General features: G+C 37.3%; 1 protein-coding gene across 4 annotated transcripts in view; it reads right to left on the reverse strand.

Annotated features, from left to right (window-relative positions):
* The window catches only part of LOC131067154 (pentatricopeptide repeat-containing protein At1g05670, mitochondrial), a 56577-nt gene extending 36831 nt beyond the window's left edge, over positions 1 to 19746 (reverse strand). For all 4 annotated transcript variants that reach the window (XM_058002096.2, XM_058002097.2, XM_058002098.2 and 1 more), the window contains exon 1: positions 17258 to 19746. In XM_058002096.2, coding sequence (XP_057858079.2) covers positions 17483 to 19546 — 2064 coding nt within the window. In that variant the 5' untranslated portion in view covers positions 19547 to 19746 and the 3' untranslated portion in view covers positions 17258 to 17482. The remainder of the gene's footprint in view (positions 1 to 17257) is intronic.
* Positions 19747 to 20074: the final 328 nt, after the last annotated feature.

The following is a 20074-nucleotide window of genomic DNA, read 5'->3' on the forward strand; positions in this document are numbered from 1 at the left end:
GAATATTGTCAAAACAGAGACTGTGGATATACACCTGAAAGAATAATATGTAACTTGTATGTAATTGACATTATATTGTAATACAAGTGATTCTTCGTTAGTGGTGGGTTTTTCACCTGTAAGGGTTTTCCCATGTAAATTTCGTGTATTCTTTGTGCTTGTGTGTATCTTTTGTTTACTCTGTCATTCTGGAAATGTGCATCTTAGTGACTGCAATCTGAAATTGAAAGTAATCTCTGCACCTCTCCTCTTTGAATTTAACACTATGGAAGGCGCTTCCGCATCGTGCTTTCCTTGCATATATCAACCACCAATCTTCACATTACTGCAATAGATACTTTGTGCTTCCGAACATTCAAAACTGCAAACCTAAAAACCAAACGCACACCTCAAAAACACAATAGAAAGAAAATTCCTTTTGGATGATACAAGATTGATTGAGCCCTAGAATGCTCCTACATTACTCTCCATACAAAAAGAACATTAAAGGGGAAGGGGTCGTGAAGGTCATCTTTGTAATATGTTTTCCAAGAGCATGGAGGAGATCCTCAAGGTAACTTCAAAATTAATGTTTTATAACTTACAAAGAAATCAGCTCCATCATTAGTTTTTTTTCAAACTTCCATTTTTTTTAAATTCTTACACATTTAATTGATATTTCCTTTGTATACTTTTTTGTTTTAAGTGACAAAAGCTTTGGTTGCGGCTTTACATTTGGTGTGTAGAGAAAAACCCAATTTCCCATTGGTTATCTACATGAGGTCACTGAAAAGTCCAAGGAGGCCATCCAACATTTCTATGCATCCAACAAAAGAAAACTTGAACCTATTTGGAACAAAATTGCTCAGAGGTGGAACAAGCAACTTTACCAACTCCTCCATGTTGCAGCCTATTACTTGAAATCAAAGTTTTTCTTATCTGATCCCTTTAGGACTTATGAGGAACTTATGGATAGCCTCAATAGATGTATAAAAGGATGATGCACGATGAAGCCCTTAGAGACATAATTATGGACAACTGTAGATTTACAAGGCTACAAAAGGCAAGTTGTCTTCTTCAACTCTATGGATTTGAAGCAAAATTGCTCAGCAGCTAGGTAAAGAGAATATTTACTGAATTTAATAAGCATAATTGTAGTTTACTAAGTTACATACAAAGTTATAAATGTTGTCCTTGCAAATTTGTAGTGGGAGATTATAGTGCAAAAACAACAAATCTTCAAACTCTTCCCTTTTGCACTTTAACTTCGTGCACTTATGAGTGTAGCGCAATTGGAGCAAATTTATGGTCAGTACAAAGAAGCCCAACAGGTCAATCCAAAAGCTCTTGAATGACCTTTTTGTAGAATACAACCTTCATCTTCATATCAAAAAGATGTAGGAAAAGGAGACTCACAAAGTGATTGACTTGGATGACTCCAATCCATTTTTGAATTGGTTTCCCAAGGATGTGAAGCCCATTTTCTTGTGGATGAAATCATTGATTTTGAAAGGAGGCAACAAAATGGGTAGAACATGTAGAGTGTCAGTGCAAGAAGAGGTGGAAGTGTCACAAGGGATTTCGATGGATGATTGTCATGAGGTCATGAGGGACTTCGATGCGATCATAATGGGGGCCTATTTTGGAGGTAAATGGATGAAAATAATATTATTTTATTTATTTCAAAGAAAGGGTCATTTGGATTTGGATATCTATTTATATGCAAGCAATTTCTCATTCCAAGCATCTCTTTTCATCTTATCATCAAAAATTTTCTGGACATGTGTTCAACAAATAATTTTCAGTAAACAAAAAGCCATTAGAAATTGGTGTTCAATGGATGAAAACCCATTGGCTACAAGTATCCAAGAACAAAACCCCTTTCGTACATGAAGGTGGTTGCATTCAGAAGTCGCATCAAAGCTTTAAGAAGTTGTAGATTCAGTTATATCTTTTGTCTGTGTGTGTGTTGCAAGTGTGGATTTCAGTCTTGTTGTAGGTGTTTGTTATCCTTTGTTGTGTTTGGATGATAAATCAGAGCCTAAGACATCATCCATTGGTTGTAGCTTTCATATGAGTATTTCGAAGTAGTTTGGGAGTGTTACTAGGTTGTTTTGCTAGTAGTAGTTGTTGTGTTTATGTGCAGAAGTAGTTGAAGATTTCCTTTCCAATTTTGTTATAGGTGAGCTTGTTATTGAGTGAGTATATGCTGTCGTTTCCAACATCGTTAACCAACCCTATCTGCCATAGCATCTTTTTGTGAATTTTGGGTAAAATCAGGCAATGTAATGTTTAGATTTGCAATGTAAAAATCACCCGATTTTGTGTAGAAGTGCAGTATTATTTTCATTTATCATTTGGTTGTTGCTATGGATGTTTTGGCTGTTATGACACTCCATGTTCATGTAAAAAACAAATTTATATTGCAGGAATTTTTTGGATCATTTGATGCTACTACAATGATGACCAGATTGCTAGTTTTTGCTATTTTGTATAGAGAATTAGAGTAATTATTGTTATATTTAAATGGTCATTTATGTTAGTTTAGTATCTTTTTATTTCTGCTCTTTAGTTCACAACTGTTTCTTATACAAACATTGTTATGTAATTTATTTATTTAAGGAGTCTTTCGTCTCCTTGTTTTATACAATCAATTTACCACTTCATGGTATCAGAGCCAGATAATTTTTTGGCAAATTTTTTTCTCAATAAAATTCATGGGCAATTCTAAAAAAATTGTAAGAAATTTTTTTACAAGTTTTTTAATTCAATTCTTTTACGAGACAAAAGTCGAAGGTTCATTTTTTCTGCATAGTGCATCTAAGGCTTTGAATTTATTGTGTATTCTTCTACCCACAAGATTTCGCATAGGTTTTTTTGTGATCACGTTTGGCATTTTCCTCAGCATTTTCGTGGGAAATTCTGAGGGTTTTTAAAGTCCAAATCGCGAACTGATTGCGGATCTGCTAAGGCGATTTTGTTTTGTGAAAACTCTACTTGTAATCGTGGAAGGTTTTGTTGCAAGTCGCAGATATCTGCTCAAAGGTGAAACGTCGTCTGTCTGATGTTCTCCCCCACGACTTCTAGCTTTTTATTTCCGCATACGACAGAGTTTTTCACAGGTTTTTGTTTGTGTTTTGTTCGCGTGACGGGCTGTGAGGAAGTTAAATAGTTTGTGGTCTCTATGAATTGTGGCTGCAAATTTCAATGCATTTTTCTCTGATTATGACGACCCTAATTATTTCCGCACTTCTCTCCTTTCGTGTGATGGTCTGCTACACACATTTTTCATTACCATCACGCCTAGGGTTTCAAATTTTTTCTGTTAGTCCTATGCTCAACCTAGGGTTTCCAACCAAATCTTTTTGACGATTTTAAAAAATAAAAAAAAAATTGTGGGTTCTCTATATTCTATGATGGGTTTCTGGTCTCTGCATTTTCTGAGCAATGTGCTTTGACAATTTTTTTCTGCTGGGGTTTTTGTCACCTTCTGCAATGTTTTTGACTGATTTTTTCTGAAATGAAATTAGGAATCTTTGAAGATCACCTTGGAACTATGCCACACGAATTTTGACTGTTTTTTAACCCTGTCAAATCAAATTTTTCATAGTTCGTTGCTGCCATTGATTTTTGACCTCAGTTTTTGTGCCTTGGAAATTGAGAGGGATGGCATCATTAAACAACATCATGCTGGAAAGCAATCAGCGCTTCAATGGAAAAAATTACAACACATGGAAACAGCGCATGCTTACAATTTTTGAATACCGATGTATTGACCAAATTCTTTTGGGTAAAATTGCTCGTCCTTTGGTGGCAAGAAAAGACCATGACAAGTTCGATGAGTGCAATTGAGAAGCGGTTATGCTCAATAAGTTGTCAGTCACCGATGACATGCTTCCTCAAGTGTCGTCTGGCAAAATAGCTGTAGAGATTTGGACACATCTGAAGGATCTCCATGAAACGTCAAACAAGAGCAAAGCATTCTTTATGAAGAATATGTAATTTTCAATCATGATGGACGATAAGGTGTCCCTACAAGAGCATCTTACAAAGATCAAGGATATTTGCAACCAATTGGAGGCTAACGGTCGCAGGATGGAAGAAGAGGATATGGTGGTTATCACAATGAAAAGCTTACCACGATCCTATGAACACTTCATTGAAACGCTCAACATTACATCCATGAATGTTGACCTAAAGTTTGCTGACCTATGCAACAAGCTTCTGCAAAAAGATAGATGGAAACAACAGTTTGGGAGTAGCAGCAAATCATCCATTGCAGAACAAGCATTTACTGCCAAAGCCAAAGATAAAGGCAAGTCCTTTCAGCCAAAAGGACAAGACAAACCTGAGGACAGCTCCAAGAAGGTTATCACATGCCATTATTGTGGCAGGCTTGGCCATATGAAGAAAAAATGCAGAGAACGGTTGGCTGATGAGAAATCCAACCAAGGAGGGTCTCAAGAAAAAGACCATGTTGCAGAGCATACTAAGTAGGAGTCTTCCTTTTATGCATCTGTGGCCAAAAGACCAGCAGACCATGTCAAATCATTTTCCTAGTACATTGATTCTAGAACTTCTCGACAATGCACACACATAAGAGATTGGTTCACAGAGTACAAGGCTTGCTCCGATTATATGATCTTTGGAGGAGGTGAAGAGTATACAGTTGTCGGCAAGAGCAACATTTAGAATAAATCTAGTGAGAGGAATCTCATATTTCTCAACATATACTATATTTCGGGCATGGAGCTCAATCTGCTTTCTATTTGTCATCTTGAGTGCACACAAGTGACACATTGTTGATAAGGAGTCCAAGAAGACAATTGTCGTTGGCCTCGAAGATCATGGATTGTACAGGCTAGTTGATACTGGAAAGCCTCAAGAGATTGCAATGGCTGCGAAGAGTTCTTCCATCAACACTCTTTGGCATTAGCAGTATGGGCTTCTCAACCTATCATATCTCTCTCAATTGGCTCAAGATAATCTGGTAGATGGCTTACCTAAGATTCAGCAGCAAACACATGGTGTGTGCAGTGCTTGCCAAGTAGGGTAGTCGCATTGAACTCCATTCTCAAATGGACAAGCTTGGAGAGCATACAAGGCAATGAACCATGGAGACGCATCCCCCCCCTAAACCCCCGCACTTTTGAGATGGGGACATCTCCAAGACAAGTACGTCTCCTAGACAGGGTGATGGGGACGAGGCGTCCCCCACCGTCCTATTGACGTGCATTTTGTGACCACACCAACACAAAATAAAGTTTCCCAACGGCTACCTTATCCTCTCTTGATCAAAATCAAATGTATGCTAAGATTGCAAGAAGATCATACATTGACTCCAAGGTTCCAACTTCGTACTAGCGACTTTATGTGGATATAAGCTCATTTGGCTTGATGTTTGTAGGTAATCCAGGGGGACTTACGTTTGGATCATTCTTTCACTTCTTTGTTGTGGTTGGAACTTCATCATCGGATATAGCAATTCTGTGATGCTTCTACCTCGAATGAACTGAACTGGAATGGACTGAAATTAAAGGGGAAAGGGTTAGAAGGATCTAAATCTACTCTTAAGGACAATGATATCAATGGATAGTGCTCTGATGGACGAATTCCATATAAACCAAGTTCTGCTTCGCCAAGGTTAACTACAACTCCACAATAACTGGTGCAATCTTCCAAGGATGTTAGAGGATTTTCCCATCGAGAAAGTGCATTTTAATACCCAAAACGAAGCAATCCAAACGACTATCCACAATCGAGCACAAATTTGGTGGCTCAAGCTAACTTTACACTACAACTTATAATAAACAAGATGCAAAAAGTATGAACCATGGAAATTCATCAAACACCATTACATTTTCCACTGAAATCAAAGCACTACTCTACTTCTACTCTAAGTGAGAAAGGTGAAACCATACAAGTTTTGAAAAATAACTTAAGTGAACACCATCAGAGAACAATGCATCATTGTTATTATCTCAATAACTTATCACAACAATTTCATACAAATCTCCCTACTTTACAAATGAAGGGGTCACCCCCTTATATAGGCATCCAGCCTAGATTACATGCAAACCCTAATTAGGGTTTGACCCAAAAGATTTCACACACATGATGCAACAAGGTGGGAATAAAAATTAATAACCCATCATGCCCATTATCAGTTAATTACATTCTTGCCAAAAATGGCATCCATTGTGCATTGAATGCACCACTTTTTTCAAAATCGCCCAATGTGCATTGAATGAACCATCACTTCCAAAATCGGTTACATGCAAAAGATGTTCCACCACTGCATTAAATACGACGGCTACCATGCAATGAATTAGCCGCCACCTTGGTCAAACATTCCAGCAACGAATGCGCCACCATGCGTTCAATAGATTCTCGCCATGCAAATGGACCCCGTCATCATAGGAACCATTATAATTTTTTGAGTTATGCTTAATTAATACAGAATATTCTCTTTGCATGTCGCCAACTCATCCTTTACAAGAATATTTCCATTTCGGGCCCACAAAAGACATTTTGGAAGATTTTCCTTCCTTGAAGAATTTTAACAATCTTTTCCACTTCTAGAGGATTCATGTGTCGAGAATTCAAGGAGAAAAAATCTTTGTAGAGAGATTTTGTCCTCAAGGAAAATTTTGTGCACACTTCGTCCTGAAGGAAGGTTTTCCTGACCACTGACCATTTTTTCGCGCTTAAGGAATTTTGTCTTGTTCTGAGCTCTAGAGAGAGAAAATCTTTTTACTTAGCCAATTTTCCTTGTGCCTTGAAATTTTTCACCTTTGGTGCATTTCTTCCTTGAGGAAGGAATTTTTTGAATTCTTGAAGTTTTCTTCCTGAACTTTGATTTTCACGTCTTGCTTCCAACCTTGGGCACATTTTAGAATTGGAGAAGAAATTTTAGAAATTTGTTCCTTGAGGAAGGAAATCTATGCCTTTTGAATTTATCATGTCTTTGTTGAGACATGGACCAACTAGGACTAGAACCTAGGACCTTCCATACGCTACTGGAGTGCTCTACCACTGAGCTATTGGCCCCTCTTGGACCAATCCATCGTCGGTCCGGGTGTGGCTTATTTCCAACACCAACACCCCCCCTTAAGTGACACCTCTCATGTGCTTGGGGCTCCTAGCCTAGACCTGGCTCTGATACCATGTTGAGACATGGACCAGCTAGGACTCAAACCTAGGACCTTCCATACGCTACTGGAACGCTCTACCACTGAGCTACTAGCCCCTCTTGGACCAGTCCATCATCGGTCTGGGTGTGACTTCTTTTCAACACCAATAGTCTTGAGGGAAATTTTTGATCAATTTTTCACTTTTCCTATTTATTAGGAATTTTTTCCATTTTTAGCTCCGGAATACAGGAGAGAAGATTCTCTCACTTGGCCAATTTTTCATCTTGTCTTGAAATTTCTTCAACTTTTGGCGAATTTCCATGCCTAAGAGAGGCATTTTGAATTTTTTGCTTGACTGGGATTTCCATGCCCCTCTTCCAACTTCTTCCTTGGGTGTGAAATTGACCTTGTGGAGGAAAATCTGGTTTGGAAGAAATTCCTTCCTTACACCATTTTGGCGCCCTGATGCATGACTTGGGCGAAATTTTGATGGCATGGAGGATTTTTTGTTTGGAAGGAAAAATCCTTCCTTATCTTCATCTGGAGCTCTACAACTGAACTTGGGCGCTAGAAACACACTGAGGAGAATTTTTTATTCTTTCATGAATTCCTCCTATGCCTAAGTTTGGCGCTATCTATCCATCCTTGGGTGCTAAAATCACCCCATGTAGGAATTCCTTGCCTTGGAAATATTCCTTCACACCCATCATCTAGTGCTTTGTCTTGAGTTTGGGCATTGGAAGCATATGCAACACGAATTTGGCTTGTGATTTTGGCGCTCCCATACCTTGCTTGGGCGCTATTTCATAGTGGTGTAGGAAAATGTGTTGTGGAGGAAAATTCCTTGGGCGCTATTTCATAGTGGTGTAGGAAAATTCCTCCACAACCCCAATTTGGCACACTATCTCATGCATGAGCGCCATTTAGAACATGTGAAGGATTTTGGTCTTGGAAGGAGAAATCCTACAAGACCCCATTATGGCGCCCCCCCCCCCCCGCCCTGATTTGGAATATGTTCTTGCCAGGATAAAGGATTTTCTTGACTTTCTTCCCTGACTTAGCCATTTTTTATCATTTTCCAAATTTGGGATGCCATCTTGGACTGAAGTGGATTTTCTCTGCTAGACTTAGAAGATTTTCAATGCTTTCCACTTCAAGGAAGAATTCCACAATTAGTCATTTTTCGATCAACGGCTTGCTTTTCAACTTTCCGGATTTAGGCAAATATTCAGGAATGTTTAGTCTTAAATGGCAAGATCTTTGCTTGTGAAGAACTTGCCAAAAATAGACTTACTAAAAATAGTAAGTACTTCAAAACATCAAAATTAGCGCAAATCAAGACATGAGGACACACTAAAAATAGTAAGTTTGATTTTTGGCAAAATAAATACAATCTGGGAGGCAATTAAATTCCCTAAAAAATAGGAACTTTCTAAAAATAGCAAGTTGCTCAGAATTTGCTCAAATTTCATTGGTAGCTTCCTTGAAGGGTCCTAATTTCATTGCAATGTTCAGTTTTTCCAAAAACCTAAGGAAAAGTCTTCAAACCTAAGTCTAAAGGGCAAAACCCTAAAATAGACCAAACGAGTTCCAGACTTTGCCAAATTTACTTAAACGACTTGCAGACCAAGGAGATCAATGAAATTAATGCGAAAAGACCCAAAGAAACATAACCAAAAGACCAAGAGGACCCAAAAAGTAAGGGGTCCCCATTTGCAATGGGGTGATGTGTGAAAACGTCACAACACATCTAACCGCCGCCATCGGGATGTCTGAAGACAACGAGGACGTCTAGATGTCTGAGGGACTCTTGGGGCCTCTTGGCAGTCTCCCATAGCCCCAACTTAAAAATTATAACCCTAAGCATCCTTGTCTTCAAGCTAGTCTCATTCTCTTCATCAGATATATACATGAAATAATCACCTTGTGTTCCCATGTTCCATTGGAACACAAGGTGATTATTATGTTATGCATTGTCACTTTTAGTTATATTACTTTCAAATAGAGGATCCCAACATGCCAAAAAGATGGAAAGTCAAATTATCACTCATTTTTTTAAGATTTATTTGTGAACAAGCTACTTCCAGATGTGTTCACAAGAAATACTTTGGGAAGATATTTTAGAAGCTTCATGAGATGCATCGAATTTTTGGACATGACATTCAATGCTCTAGCTATTTTCAAATTCATGGTGAAACAGATGGATCAAAAGAGGATCCAATTTTTTATAGTTTGGTTACTCACTACCATGCTAACCTTGTCAAGAACACTATTTAGATTATGCAGCCATTAGAGGAGGTTTGTTAAGGAATATTCATATGATTGTGCAAATTCTCTAATTGTATCTTTCATAATTTGTGACAAGAGCTTGCCTTATGCCAACACAAATACAATTAAACTCCTCGTGGCTCCAAGGGAAATATCAATACCAAGTTTTTCTCCACTTGCAATTATTGGCACCCATCAATGTACCAATACCTATCATGTTATATGAGGCATCCCATGCAAAAAAGGATAAGGATACCAAATTTGACACATTCAACAATAGGTTCGTGAAATCTTGCAAAAAATAAGTTAAGTACAATCAACAACATCTATCTCGTTGGTACTAGGTGAGAGGCAAGGTATGGTTGATGTAAGATTTGGATATGGAGATAGACACCTAAGATCTAGAAGCCTAATGGAAAGCACAATGAAATGAGAAGATCAAAATGACAAGAATAAATTGTTTGTCTAGAGCTCTTTGTTGCACATTTTTTTCTTGTAGTTGAACTGCATTCATCCCATTACTAAGCCTACACCTTAATGAACTACATTTATCAAGGTATTGCCTATTTCCAAACAAAACTCTCCTCCTTGTTGCTCATCAACATCTCCTTGAAACCCTAGCCTGTTGCATCTAGTTGATTTCAAAACCCACAAGATGAAGTATAAATACCAAGGGTACAAGCACACTTCACTTCTTCATAATTAACTAGCAGAGGTGGGGGGCAATCAACTTGGGAACATTAATTTTAAAGATTTAAATCCTAGATCACCTATGTGAAAGGCAATTTTCTCATGTGACCTAGCTCATGTTGGGGATTTTCCAGCCACAACCCAATGTAAAGATTTGGTGCTTGCCTATGTAAAGCACTATAAAATTGAAACCAAAGAGGTAAGACCTGTTGTTGAAAGGATGATTGCCAAGTTAGATTGTCCAAATCTTAGCATTATTCTAAGGTTGCGTCCAAGAAATGAATTTGTTAATATGAGTGTTGAGATAGATAATCATTATTTTCAAGAAAAGAGACACTTTCCTATCCAACATTGCTAAGCATTGGTTAAAAGTGCCCAAGAAAGGGAAGCCCCAAATCTCAAAGAATTTGCAAAGAGTACATTTTGTGGAGATCTCTACATAATCACCTTATTGAATCAATGAATAGGGTTGTAGGAATTAAAGATACTGGTACTTTTGAGTACTAGATGTGTCAATTCATTATTGTAAATGGATTCACCACCCAAAGCATTGATTGGATAAAGACTCTCACTTAAGTATGTCATGATAGCTTCTGATATTGTCCAAGCTTTTGAACTTCTCTTTTGTAGAAAATTATAAAACTTGGTCTAGCATTCAGGAATTCCACGGTAATAATGGAGACATGAATGCTCATATGAACCAAACAACTTGAAGCAAATGATAAGTTTCTTGATTCAGCAAATGGACCTGCTACTTCTTGTGACATTTTCACACATCGCCCCATTGCAAATGGGGACACCCACTTTTTCGCTTTCTAGGTTAGTTGTCTTAGTTTAACTTTTGGTAGTGGTAGAGTCTTGGCTATTAGCCTTTGCGTCAAAGAGGTGTAGTTTCTCAAGGGCTAGTATGAGACGATTCCTTCGATTGATCATCATCTTTGGATAGCAAGGAGGTGTCAAATTGTGTCAATTTGAGCAAGATAGGCAAGGAGGTGTCAAATTGTGTTAGGTCTCTTGGATGGAAATTTCACTAAGTATAGAAGATTCTCCTTTGCCATCCAAGAGGTCTGATTGCACTTTCATTGAGAGGCAAGTCGCATGGGCAAAAATTTGGCTTTAGTACAAGAAAATTTCCTTTGCCTCCTCAAAACCCCGAACTGACTTCCTTTGCCTCCTTAAAAGTCCGAATTGAAATCCTTTGCCTCCTCAAAACCCCAAACTGACCTCCATTGCTACCTGGAAGGCCCAAAAAACTTCTATTGGCACTTGGGAAGACCAAAATAGTCTTGGCTTTCATGAATCATGACTTAATGCCTTTGCTAAGTAACGACTTTGATCTTTTAATCAGCAACCTGGCCTAAAGGACATTTCCCTAAGAGATTTGATGTTGATACATGGAGTTTGTTTTGAGGTGAATTCATGAGCTTGGGTTTAGGGAGAAAAAACCTTGAGCATTTCTTGTGCTTCATCACAAATACAAGCTCACCTTTGCTCATTAACATAGAAGATTGGCATGAAGATTGGAAACAAGGACTAAATTAATGGATATTTGATGGAGACAAATTGGAAGACAGCGATTCAAATCACTTCCATTGCCCTCCTAAAACCCCGATCCATCATGCATTGACTTCCTTTGCCATGCAGAAAGTCCAAACTTTTCTTGATGCACTTCCTTTGCCATACAAAAAGTCTGATCTTTTCTTCAATCACTTCCATTGCCTTTGAGAAAGTCCGAACTTTCCTCATTTCACTTCCTTGCCCATTGAAAAGTCCGAACATTTCTTGGATGGACTTACATTGCCTATCAATGAGTCTGAACCTTCCTTTGCACATCAGAAAGTCCGAACTTTTCTTCTAGTTGATCAACAATTACCAGCGCTAATGTTTGAATTTGGGAAAGTGTTTCAAAAACCACTAAGTCGGCCCTTAGCAAATAATATTTTTTTGTGCAACACATAATCAAGTCAGCCTAAGGAGGTTGTAGTGAAAAGTGGTGACCCTTAGATCTAAAATGCCTATATAAGAAGGGGTTCAGATTTCATTTCAAACATAATTCACCATTCAAAGCAATTTTGAATTCTGATCTGCACTTCCAGACAGCAAATTTCATTAAGGCAGCAATTTTACATTTAAATTTGATCATTACATTTGGTCAAAATTACATTCGAGGAAGGTGATTTTGGAAAACAATTTGGAAAGAAGACATATTTTTTACTTTAAAAGGAGAATTCTGTGAAATTTTACATAGCATTAGACCAGAAATAACTTGAAAATCAGATGCAAGTCTAATCCACAAATCAGACTTAAGATAGTCATTTCAAAGATTAAAGTTTTCTTTGTTCTTGTAGGTCTAACACAACATGAAGAAGTCAAAACCCCAAAGTATAAAGGAAGGATCATTCAATCATACCAAGGCAGATCAGCATTGTGAAGAGTTCCATCACATTCAAGGGTTCATCAAATATCAAAGATCAACATCAAAAGTTAAGATGGAGGCGAACAACATCAGCAAAGCAAGGGCAAATCAGCATCAAGGCAAGATAAACAAGCAAGGGTACAAGGTTGACTTGATCGTGATAGTGCCATCGTTATCACACCAAGCTTTGAGACGTTGAGTATCAAGAGATATTGCTAGAGGCATCAACAGTCGCTTGTGATGAGTCTACCAAGCAAATTGAGGTGGCGTCCTAGTCATCATTCCACCAATCAAAGGAGTCCTACATCAGCATGTTTGGATACAATGCACCTGACTCATCATATGGAGGCACAAACTTTGAGCTACCTACCCCCATTTTCTATCGGTTCACATTCAATATCGAACCCAAATGTAAATTTATCAATGCCCAAAGGGAGTTGTTTTAACAAACACTATTTAGGGTTTCCATTATGTAATCTCGGCCATTGATTGTGAATCAATCTGAGCCATTCATTGTAAAGGGCTATCTATAAAAGGCTCAAATCTTCTCATTAGTAAAGGTTAATAGGAATGGCAGGTTAATAGTTTACAATTGGTTAATAGTTCAACAATAGTGAATAGTTGATAGATATTAAATAGCAAGCAGTTAGAATAGAGTAGGAGAAGGAGAAATTGTTGCTAAGGCTTGTAAATGGATATACTCTTTTCATTAAAGATATGATGAAATGTGTTATTTCAACAAGCTACATGATTTCTACTTCTCATTTGCTTTCATGTTGATTAGATGAATGAAAGGAATTGTGAATGATTAATGATGAAATTCATATATCCATGTCACTAGCGATTTGCTGATTGTAAGTTTGCCTTGTGTGGTCAACTGGAAATCTCAATGAACTTAACTTCAATTGCTATTCACACTTTGATATGCATTGCCTTGATGGTGTCTTTTGTTGATTGTAACTAGGGTTATAGGGGTTCGGATTGCCTTAAGGCAACATCCGAACCCCCTTTAGGACCGGGTCCTATCCTAGGGTAACGTGACCCTATTCAATGCCACACTATGCTAAATACACACCATTTAACATTGGCGCCAAAAACAAGGAGGCCGACTTACATTTCAAAGAACAAAAGATGCATATAAATAAATGTCAATTTGCAAGTCAATCATCATCAAGTTCAATGACATAAAAGGCGATTTAGCTCTGCTGTGCGAATTCTTAAGAAGGGTGAGAACTTAAGGAAGAGTGCGAATTTATTCAGCTTGGTGCAAAATTGTCCAAGAGGACATAGTGGATCTTGATAGAAGTCTTTGAAGCATACAAGGGACAGATCTGATATGTGAAGATCAGATTCAAGCTAAGTATCGTACTTATATTTAGAGGAGAATATATAATCTGACCTGTGGGTCTTTCATGCTGGGTTTTTCCTCCTTGGAGGTTTTCCCAGGGTATGCTTGTTTGTCTGCTGTTCTATTTCTGATTTATGTTGGCTCATTAAATACTGCAAATCTGATTACAATCTAGGGCATAATTAATCTATGTTGGTTTACTAAATACTGCAAATCTGATTACAACCTAGGGCATGATCAAATATATAAATCTGATTAACATACCTAGGGTTTAAAATAACATCTTTGTTGTTGATAGTGATTTGAACATCACATGCCTACCTTAGGAGATCGCACTAGCTTTGTGGAGTTGTTCGTTGATGGCAAAGCAAAGCTTGGTTGAATTTCCCCTAATTGTTCATTGTCTCTTGCATTCTTAAGAGAAGCATAGTCTTCTTGAAACCTATCCCTTTTGCCCTTTTTATTCTCCAAGCAAGTAGTTAGAATCTAAGTTCCAGCAATTCAAGCATTCAAGTATTCAATGTAAGTCCCCTTGGATTACCAGCAATGACATCAACCAATCGAGCTATCCACACATCACGACCTGACTATAGAAACCTTGGAGTCGTCTTGGTTGATCACATCATTTAGCATCCAAGAAGATTTTGATCAAGAGAAGATAGAATACTTTTGGTATTTTATTATGTGTTTGATTGTGCCTAAAAAACACATAAACACTACTTACAGTGATGGTCGAAGCAATTAGTGAGAATGATGACCAAAACTCTCAAGAAAGTCAGTGCAATCAGGCATCACATCCAAATCTTGGAGCAGCCGAACTCAACCAGCCCAGATAATTATCATGTCTTAGTTGTTTTCAATGTTTTTGTTTCTGTTCCAATGCCCTTCTTCTATTCACCATTGATTATATATAGCTATTTCTACAAGGTTAGTATCGTGCCTGAATAACTGCATATAAGCTCTGGTTATAGGCTCATGTGCCAGTGCTATGGGTTTGCATGTTAATATCTGTTGCTTTATAGGCTGAGGCATTTTACAGATGTAATAAATATGGGGACAATTGTTATGCTTCAGAATATTGTTCTCCATTATTTTGGAGGATATGACCCAATATTTATACAAAGCTTTTATTTTCCCTTTGAAAAAAATAAATAATGCCAGCATGCATTCTTATCAGCAATCAGGGCTCTCATGGATCTTCCGAGAACACAACCTCATTAAAGTAGGAAACAATACATTATAATTTTCAAACACTTTCCAATCATCTGAATAGAGCCAAAGCATGAGAGAGAGAGAGGGAGAGAGAGTAGATAAACCCCAAATCACATAACATAATCTGGTTCAAGTAAATCTAATACATCAAAATTATCAAATACTTGTCAATCAGCTTAATATAGCCGAGGTATGAGTAAGTGTGTGAGTGAGAGAGAGAGACAGATGAGCCCTATGTTACAGAGACAAGAACATCCATTCCAACAATATTTTGTTACAGATAATCTTGCATTTTTTAGACATACATACAAAAGATTAACCAGAACACATGTCACCAAGTAAACACTATGGAATATTACAAGAAAACCTGTGGTGCCAAACCTTGATATAGCTGATCATAAATTGGGCAAAATGTAAAACCATGATAAAGAATTAGCAAACCCATCTTCGATATTCAAAACTCAAAGAAACGAAGTCAATGCTTGTTGGACTCATAAAACTATAAAAATATTTTTTAAAGGTTTTGGGAATGATAACTTTACTATCTTCACCCAGGCATAGTATCTATGCAAAAAATTGAGAAACGCTCTTATAAATTGATAATTATGCTTAAAATATAAGCCTCTCATGATCATCTTATATAACAAGAGCGGCAACTCTTTTAAATACCTCTAGGAAATCACCAAAGGCCACCCACGATTGTGCAACAAAGCTGCAATACAACAAAATTTTCACTGGATGTTACCTGTTAGGTAATACTGAGAAATTTCAAGTGTTCAGTAAGGATGGGCATCTCTTCCAAGATAACTTCTGGTTTGTTAATTTATATTGTACAAACATTCTGATATTAGGAAATGGAGTGGAGAGACATTGCTGCAACAGCTATTAGTATTTCCCAAAGAGTTCCAAAGCTTAACACGTCTAAACAACACAGAGAATCACTCTGAAGTGCTCACCAATAAAATTTTGAACTGCCATTTTCACAAACATTTACTTTGTAATATTGCAAAATCTTATCTTAGTTACTAGCCATCCCCTATACTAGCTAATTAAGCCATCAGCTCTTTAAATTTCAGTTAAAGACAAGAAAATGAAGATAATAATAGTATAACAAAACTTACGTATGCTAATATTGAAAAAAAAAATCAATCCTATAATATAGATTTCAAAATACAACCCAGAAATACCTTCAGTCATCCCAACTTTATGTGACTCATTGCTTTTGTCAAATTCTAATTACAGGATGACATGAGGGCACCACTACTTGCTATGATAACAGATCAAATTGTTAACTAAATTTTTCCGAAAAAGTCATCTTCAAAACATTCACTTTCAACCAATCTTAAAAAAAACGATAGGGATGAGATTCTTCTAGCAATAAGGATACAAATTACAATAAGAAGTAGAACTATTCTTCAACTACATTAATGTAGATAAATAACTAATCAACCATGATGTGTGTTTCATTCGTGTCTTTTATATTTCTAGTTCCTCCAGTATATCTTTACAAACTTGAAGCCCAATGCATTCGTAGCAGTATAGCCTATGTTTGCCTGAAGGCAGAAGCTGATACAAAACAGAGCCAAAAGTAAAAAATTTATGCAAACTGAAGGTAGAAAAAGGATTTAGTCACCAAGAAACTCCAGCATACCCAACTCCTTTGGTGACTATGCTTATATATAATATAGCCATACCCTCATTTACTTACATACCCAATTAGGCTTCTCCATCCCCATACCAAGACCCCAACATCTATGACAGACTAAGAAAATGATTAACAATCTCTTTACACATCCAATTTGGGACTAGGAAATTCTTGTATGGTGATATTGGAAGCACACAATCAAAACTAAATCACCACATGGGCCTAAGATTCTAATTTAAAGAAATATAAATTGTATGGTAACATGGTTAGCTAGAATTTGAAATTGATCCCTCAAAGAATACCTTAATTCAGAAATAATAGGCATCAAATTACAACTCTGTATAAATATATGGAAATTTAGATGATATCAGGAGATAATTTTAGGCTAAAAGAATACGGATTTCTTCTGTCACCTTGTGTATAAACGTAATTCTAAGATAGGGAGGGGATTCTTGCATTATATCAAATCTCAACAAGCTATTTAATTTCAGAAACCATTTCATATCAATTGTCAATATGCCTAGTAGTAAAATAATGCATCCTAAATAAAAGCGTAACATACTAACCTTCACCAATTTTTAGTTGTTTATATAGCATCATGTGAAGCAAACAGCGGGGCCTTCAACTTGCCATGAAAAAGAGACAAAGCGTTGTTTAGAAAGCCTCCAGTTGTGTAAGAATCAACTTAGGGAAAGAACTCCAGAATATTAATTTTGGCCGGAGAGATGAAGCATAATGAGATGTCAAAGTGCTAGAGATTAAAAAGCCACCTCAAGGCCACTGATTCTGCTCTAACTGCTTGTTGATATTTCCTTTATGCCATCCTCATTGACTGTATCCTTTGCAAGAGTTCCATTAGGTAAACCACTTCTTTCCCAGGACTTGCCATCATTACAGAATCCTTTTACCAATGCACTGTGAGTATAATTGTTCGGTTGGATACATTTTTCATTCATAACCTTGTATAGCATTTTAGCCTTCTTCAAATTACCTCTCTTACAATTTGCAGCAATAAGTGAAATGTATGTGTATTTATTTGGAGTTACTCCTTTCTCCTGCATCTCATTAAAAATACTATATGCCTGTTTGATGTCTCCCTCCTTGCAGAGACCATGTATTAAAGCATTATAAGTAACAACATTAGGTGCTATTCCGTTTTCAATCATTTCGTAGAAAAGCTTAAAAGCTACCTTCATTTTACCTTCTTTGCCCTGGCCATGAATAAGAGTGCTGTAAGTGACACATGATGGATCCAAACCTCTCTCTTGCATTTCCCTAAAGAGCTCCCTGGCTCTTTGAAGATTGCCTGTTTTACGGTGGGCATCAATGAGTTCAGTAAAAGTCACTTTATCAGGAACCAGGCCACTACTCTCCATCTCACTTAAGAGCATATACGCACCCTTAACATCCCCTGATTTGCAAAGGCCGTCAATTAGAACATTATAAGTAACCACAGTCGGCACAAGGCCTCTCGCTACCATTTCATCGCGAAGCTTAAAAGCTTCTTTCATATTCCCTGTCTTACACATTCCATCCATAAAAGCAGTATAAGTGAAACAATCTGGAATCAAACCTCTGTCAACCATTTCTCTAAAAAGCTGCTCTGCAACTATAACATTGTGTCTCCTACAATATCCACTTATCAGACTAGTATACGTAAACTGATCAGGACACAAGCCAATATCAATCATTTCAAGCTTTAGCTTATCAGCCTCTTCCATATCTCCCTTCCCACAAAACCCATCAATCAGCGTGTTGTACGTTATAGCTGTTGGCGCAAGCCTCTGACTACCCATCTCATCACGCAACTTCAACGCCTCTGTCATATTCCCTTCCTTGCTGTATCCATAAATTATCACATTGTAAGAAAAAACATCCGGAACCAGATCTCTCTTCAATTTTTCATCAAACAGTTTTCTAGCTTCCAGAATATTGCCCATCCTGCACAACCCATAAATAAGTATATTGTAAGTTGTAACAGTGGGAAAAACGCGCCTTCCTTGCATATCATCCACTAAAGACAGAGCTTCACTTAAATTCCCACTTTTACAAAAAGCATCCAGCATAGTATTATAGGTCATAACACTTAGCTCAATGCCAGACTTGAGCATCTTGTCGTAAATTTCCCAGGCCCGCTCTACCTGCTCGGAATCACGCAGTGCATTAAGAACCCTATAGCAGCTCCTCTCACTGGGCATAATCCCAGCACTGATCATTCTATTTATAACCCTAACACTCTCCTCAATCAAACCTTGCTTCGTAAAAATCCAAATCAACAAACCAAGCAGTTCAGAAGTAGACTCCTCATTAATCAGGGACTCCAAAACATCATGGCAGCTTTGAGTCCTATCTATAATAATCCCCTCCGTATCGCAATGCATAGAACGATCGAGCTCCACTTTGTACAAGATTTTTAAGAGGTTTACGTAAACCGAGGGCGTGGGTAGTTTGGACCCGGACTCTTTCAGTTTCCACCAAAATAAGCGCACTGCAAGCCTGGGATCTTCTGAGATTCTAACCAATACTCTTAACGCTAAGGAAGGATTCAATGAAACAATATGGATCAATATGGTTTCTTGGGCTAAACCCGGGGGTTTTTCTTTTAGGGTTTTCCATATGTCGTCTACAACCTGTTGTTCTTCATTGCTATCTTCGTCCCCAATGTGTGAGATTTTTTCTTCATCCCCGGCCTTCTTTCTGATTTGAAACTGTGAAGAGAGGGTCTTGAATGTACATACCATGCAGTATTTGGGCCTGAATGTTGTGCTGAATTTGGTGGCGGCTGCTGAAAAAAGCCAACGATTCAGCATTACAGATTTGCAGAAAAAAAATCTCCTCTTGCGTTTCTTCACCATTGTTGAATATCGAAGTTCATCCCTCTTGAAGTTCGATCCTTATAACTCTGTTTTTCTGTATGGCAGATCTTCGTTCTGAGATGGTAGAAGACCAAATAAACAGCATTCACGTCATCGCATTACAAATCGTCTTGTCTAAAAATTTAATCATAATTACATACCTATGTCATCCCCGCATTAAAGTTTTGGGAATAGTTATGTTTGAACTATAAAAGATGAATCGTCTCCAAACTAAGTGGTCAGAGAATGGCCAATTGTCCATGCAAATTAACACACCCATCAAATAAATATCTAGGGTTAATTATTATTAAATATTAAATAGTTAGAGTAATGTATTGAAATGATTAAAATGAGAATTTGATCCATAAAAAATTTAGTGGTATTTGATTTATGAATATATAAAGAAATTAGGAGTAGTGAGATAAATGATTAGAATTTAGAAATTAAATTGTTGGTTGTTTTAGGTCATTTTTTGTGCCTAGGAAAGTGATATGCATAATTATGGATCTAATCCAAGCTCATATATAG

This window comes from Cryptomeria japonica, chromosome 11 (genome assembly GCF_030272615.1).
Source record: "Cryptomeria japonica chromosome 11, Sugi_1.0, whole genome shotgun sequence".
NCBI classification, from domain to species: domain Eukaryota; kingdom Viridiplantae; phylum Streptophyta; class Pinopsida; order Cupressales; family Cupressaceae; genus Cryptomeria; species Cryptomeria japonica.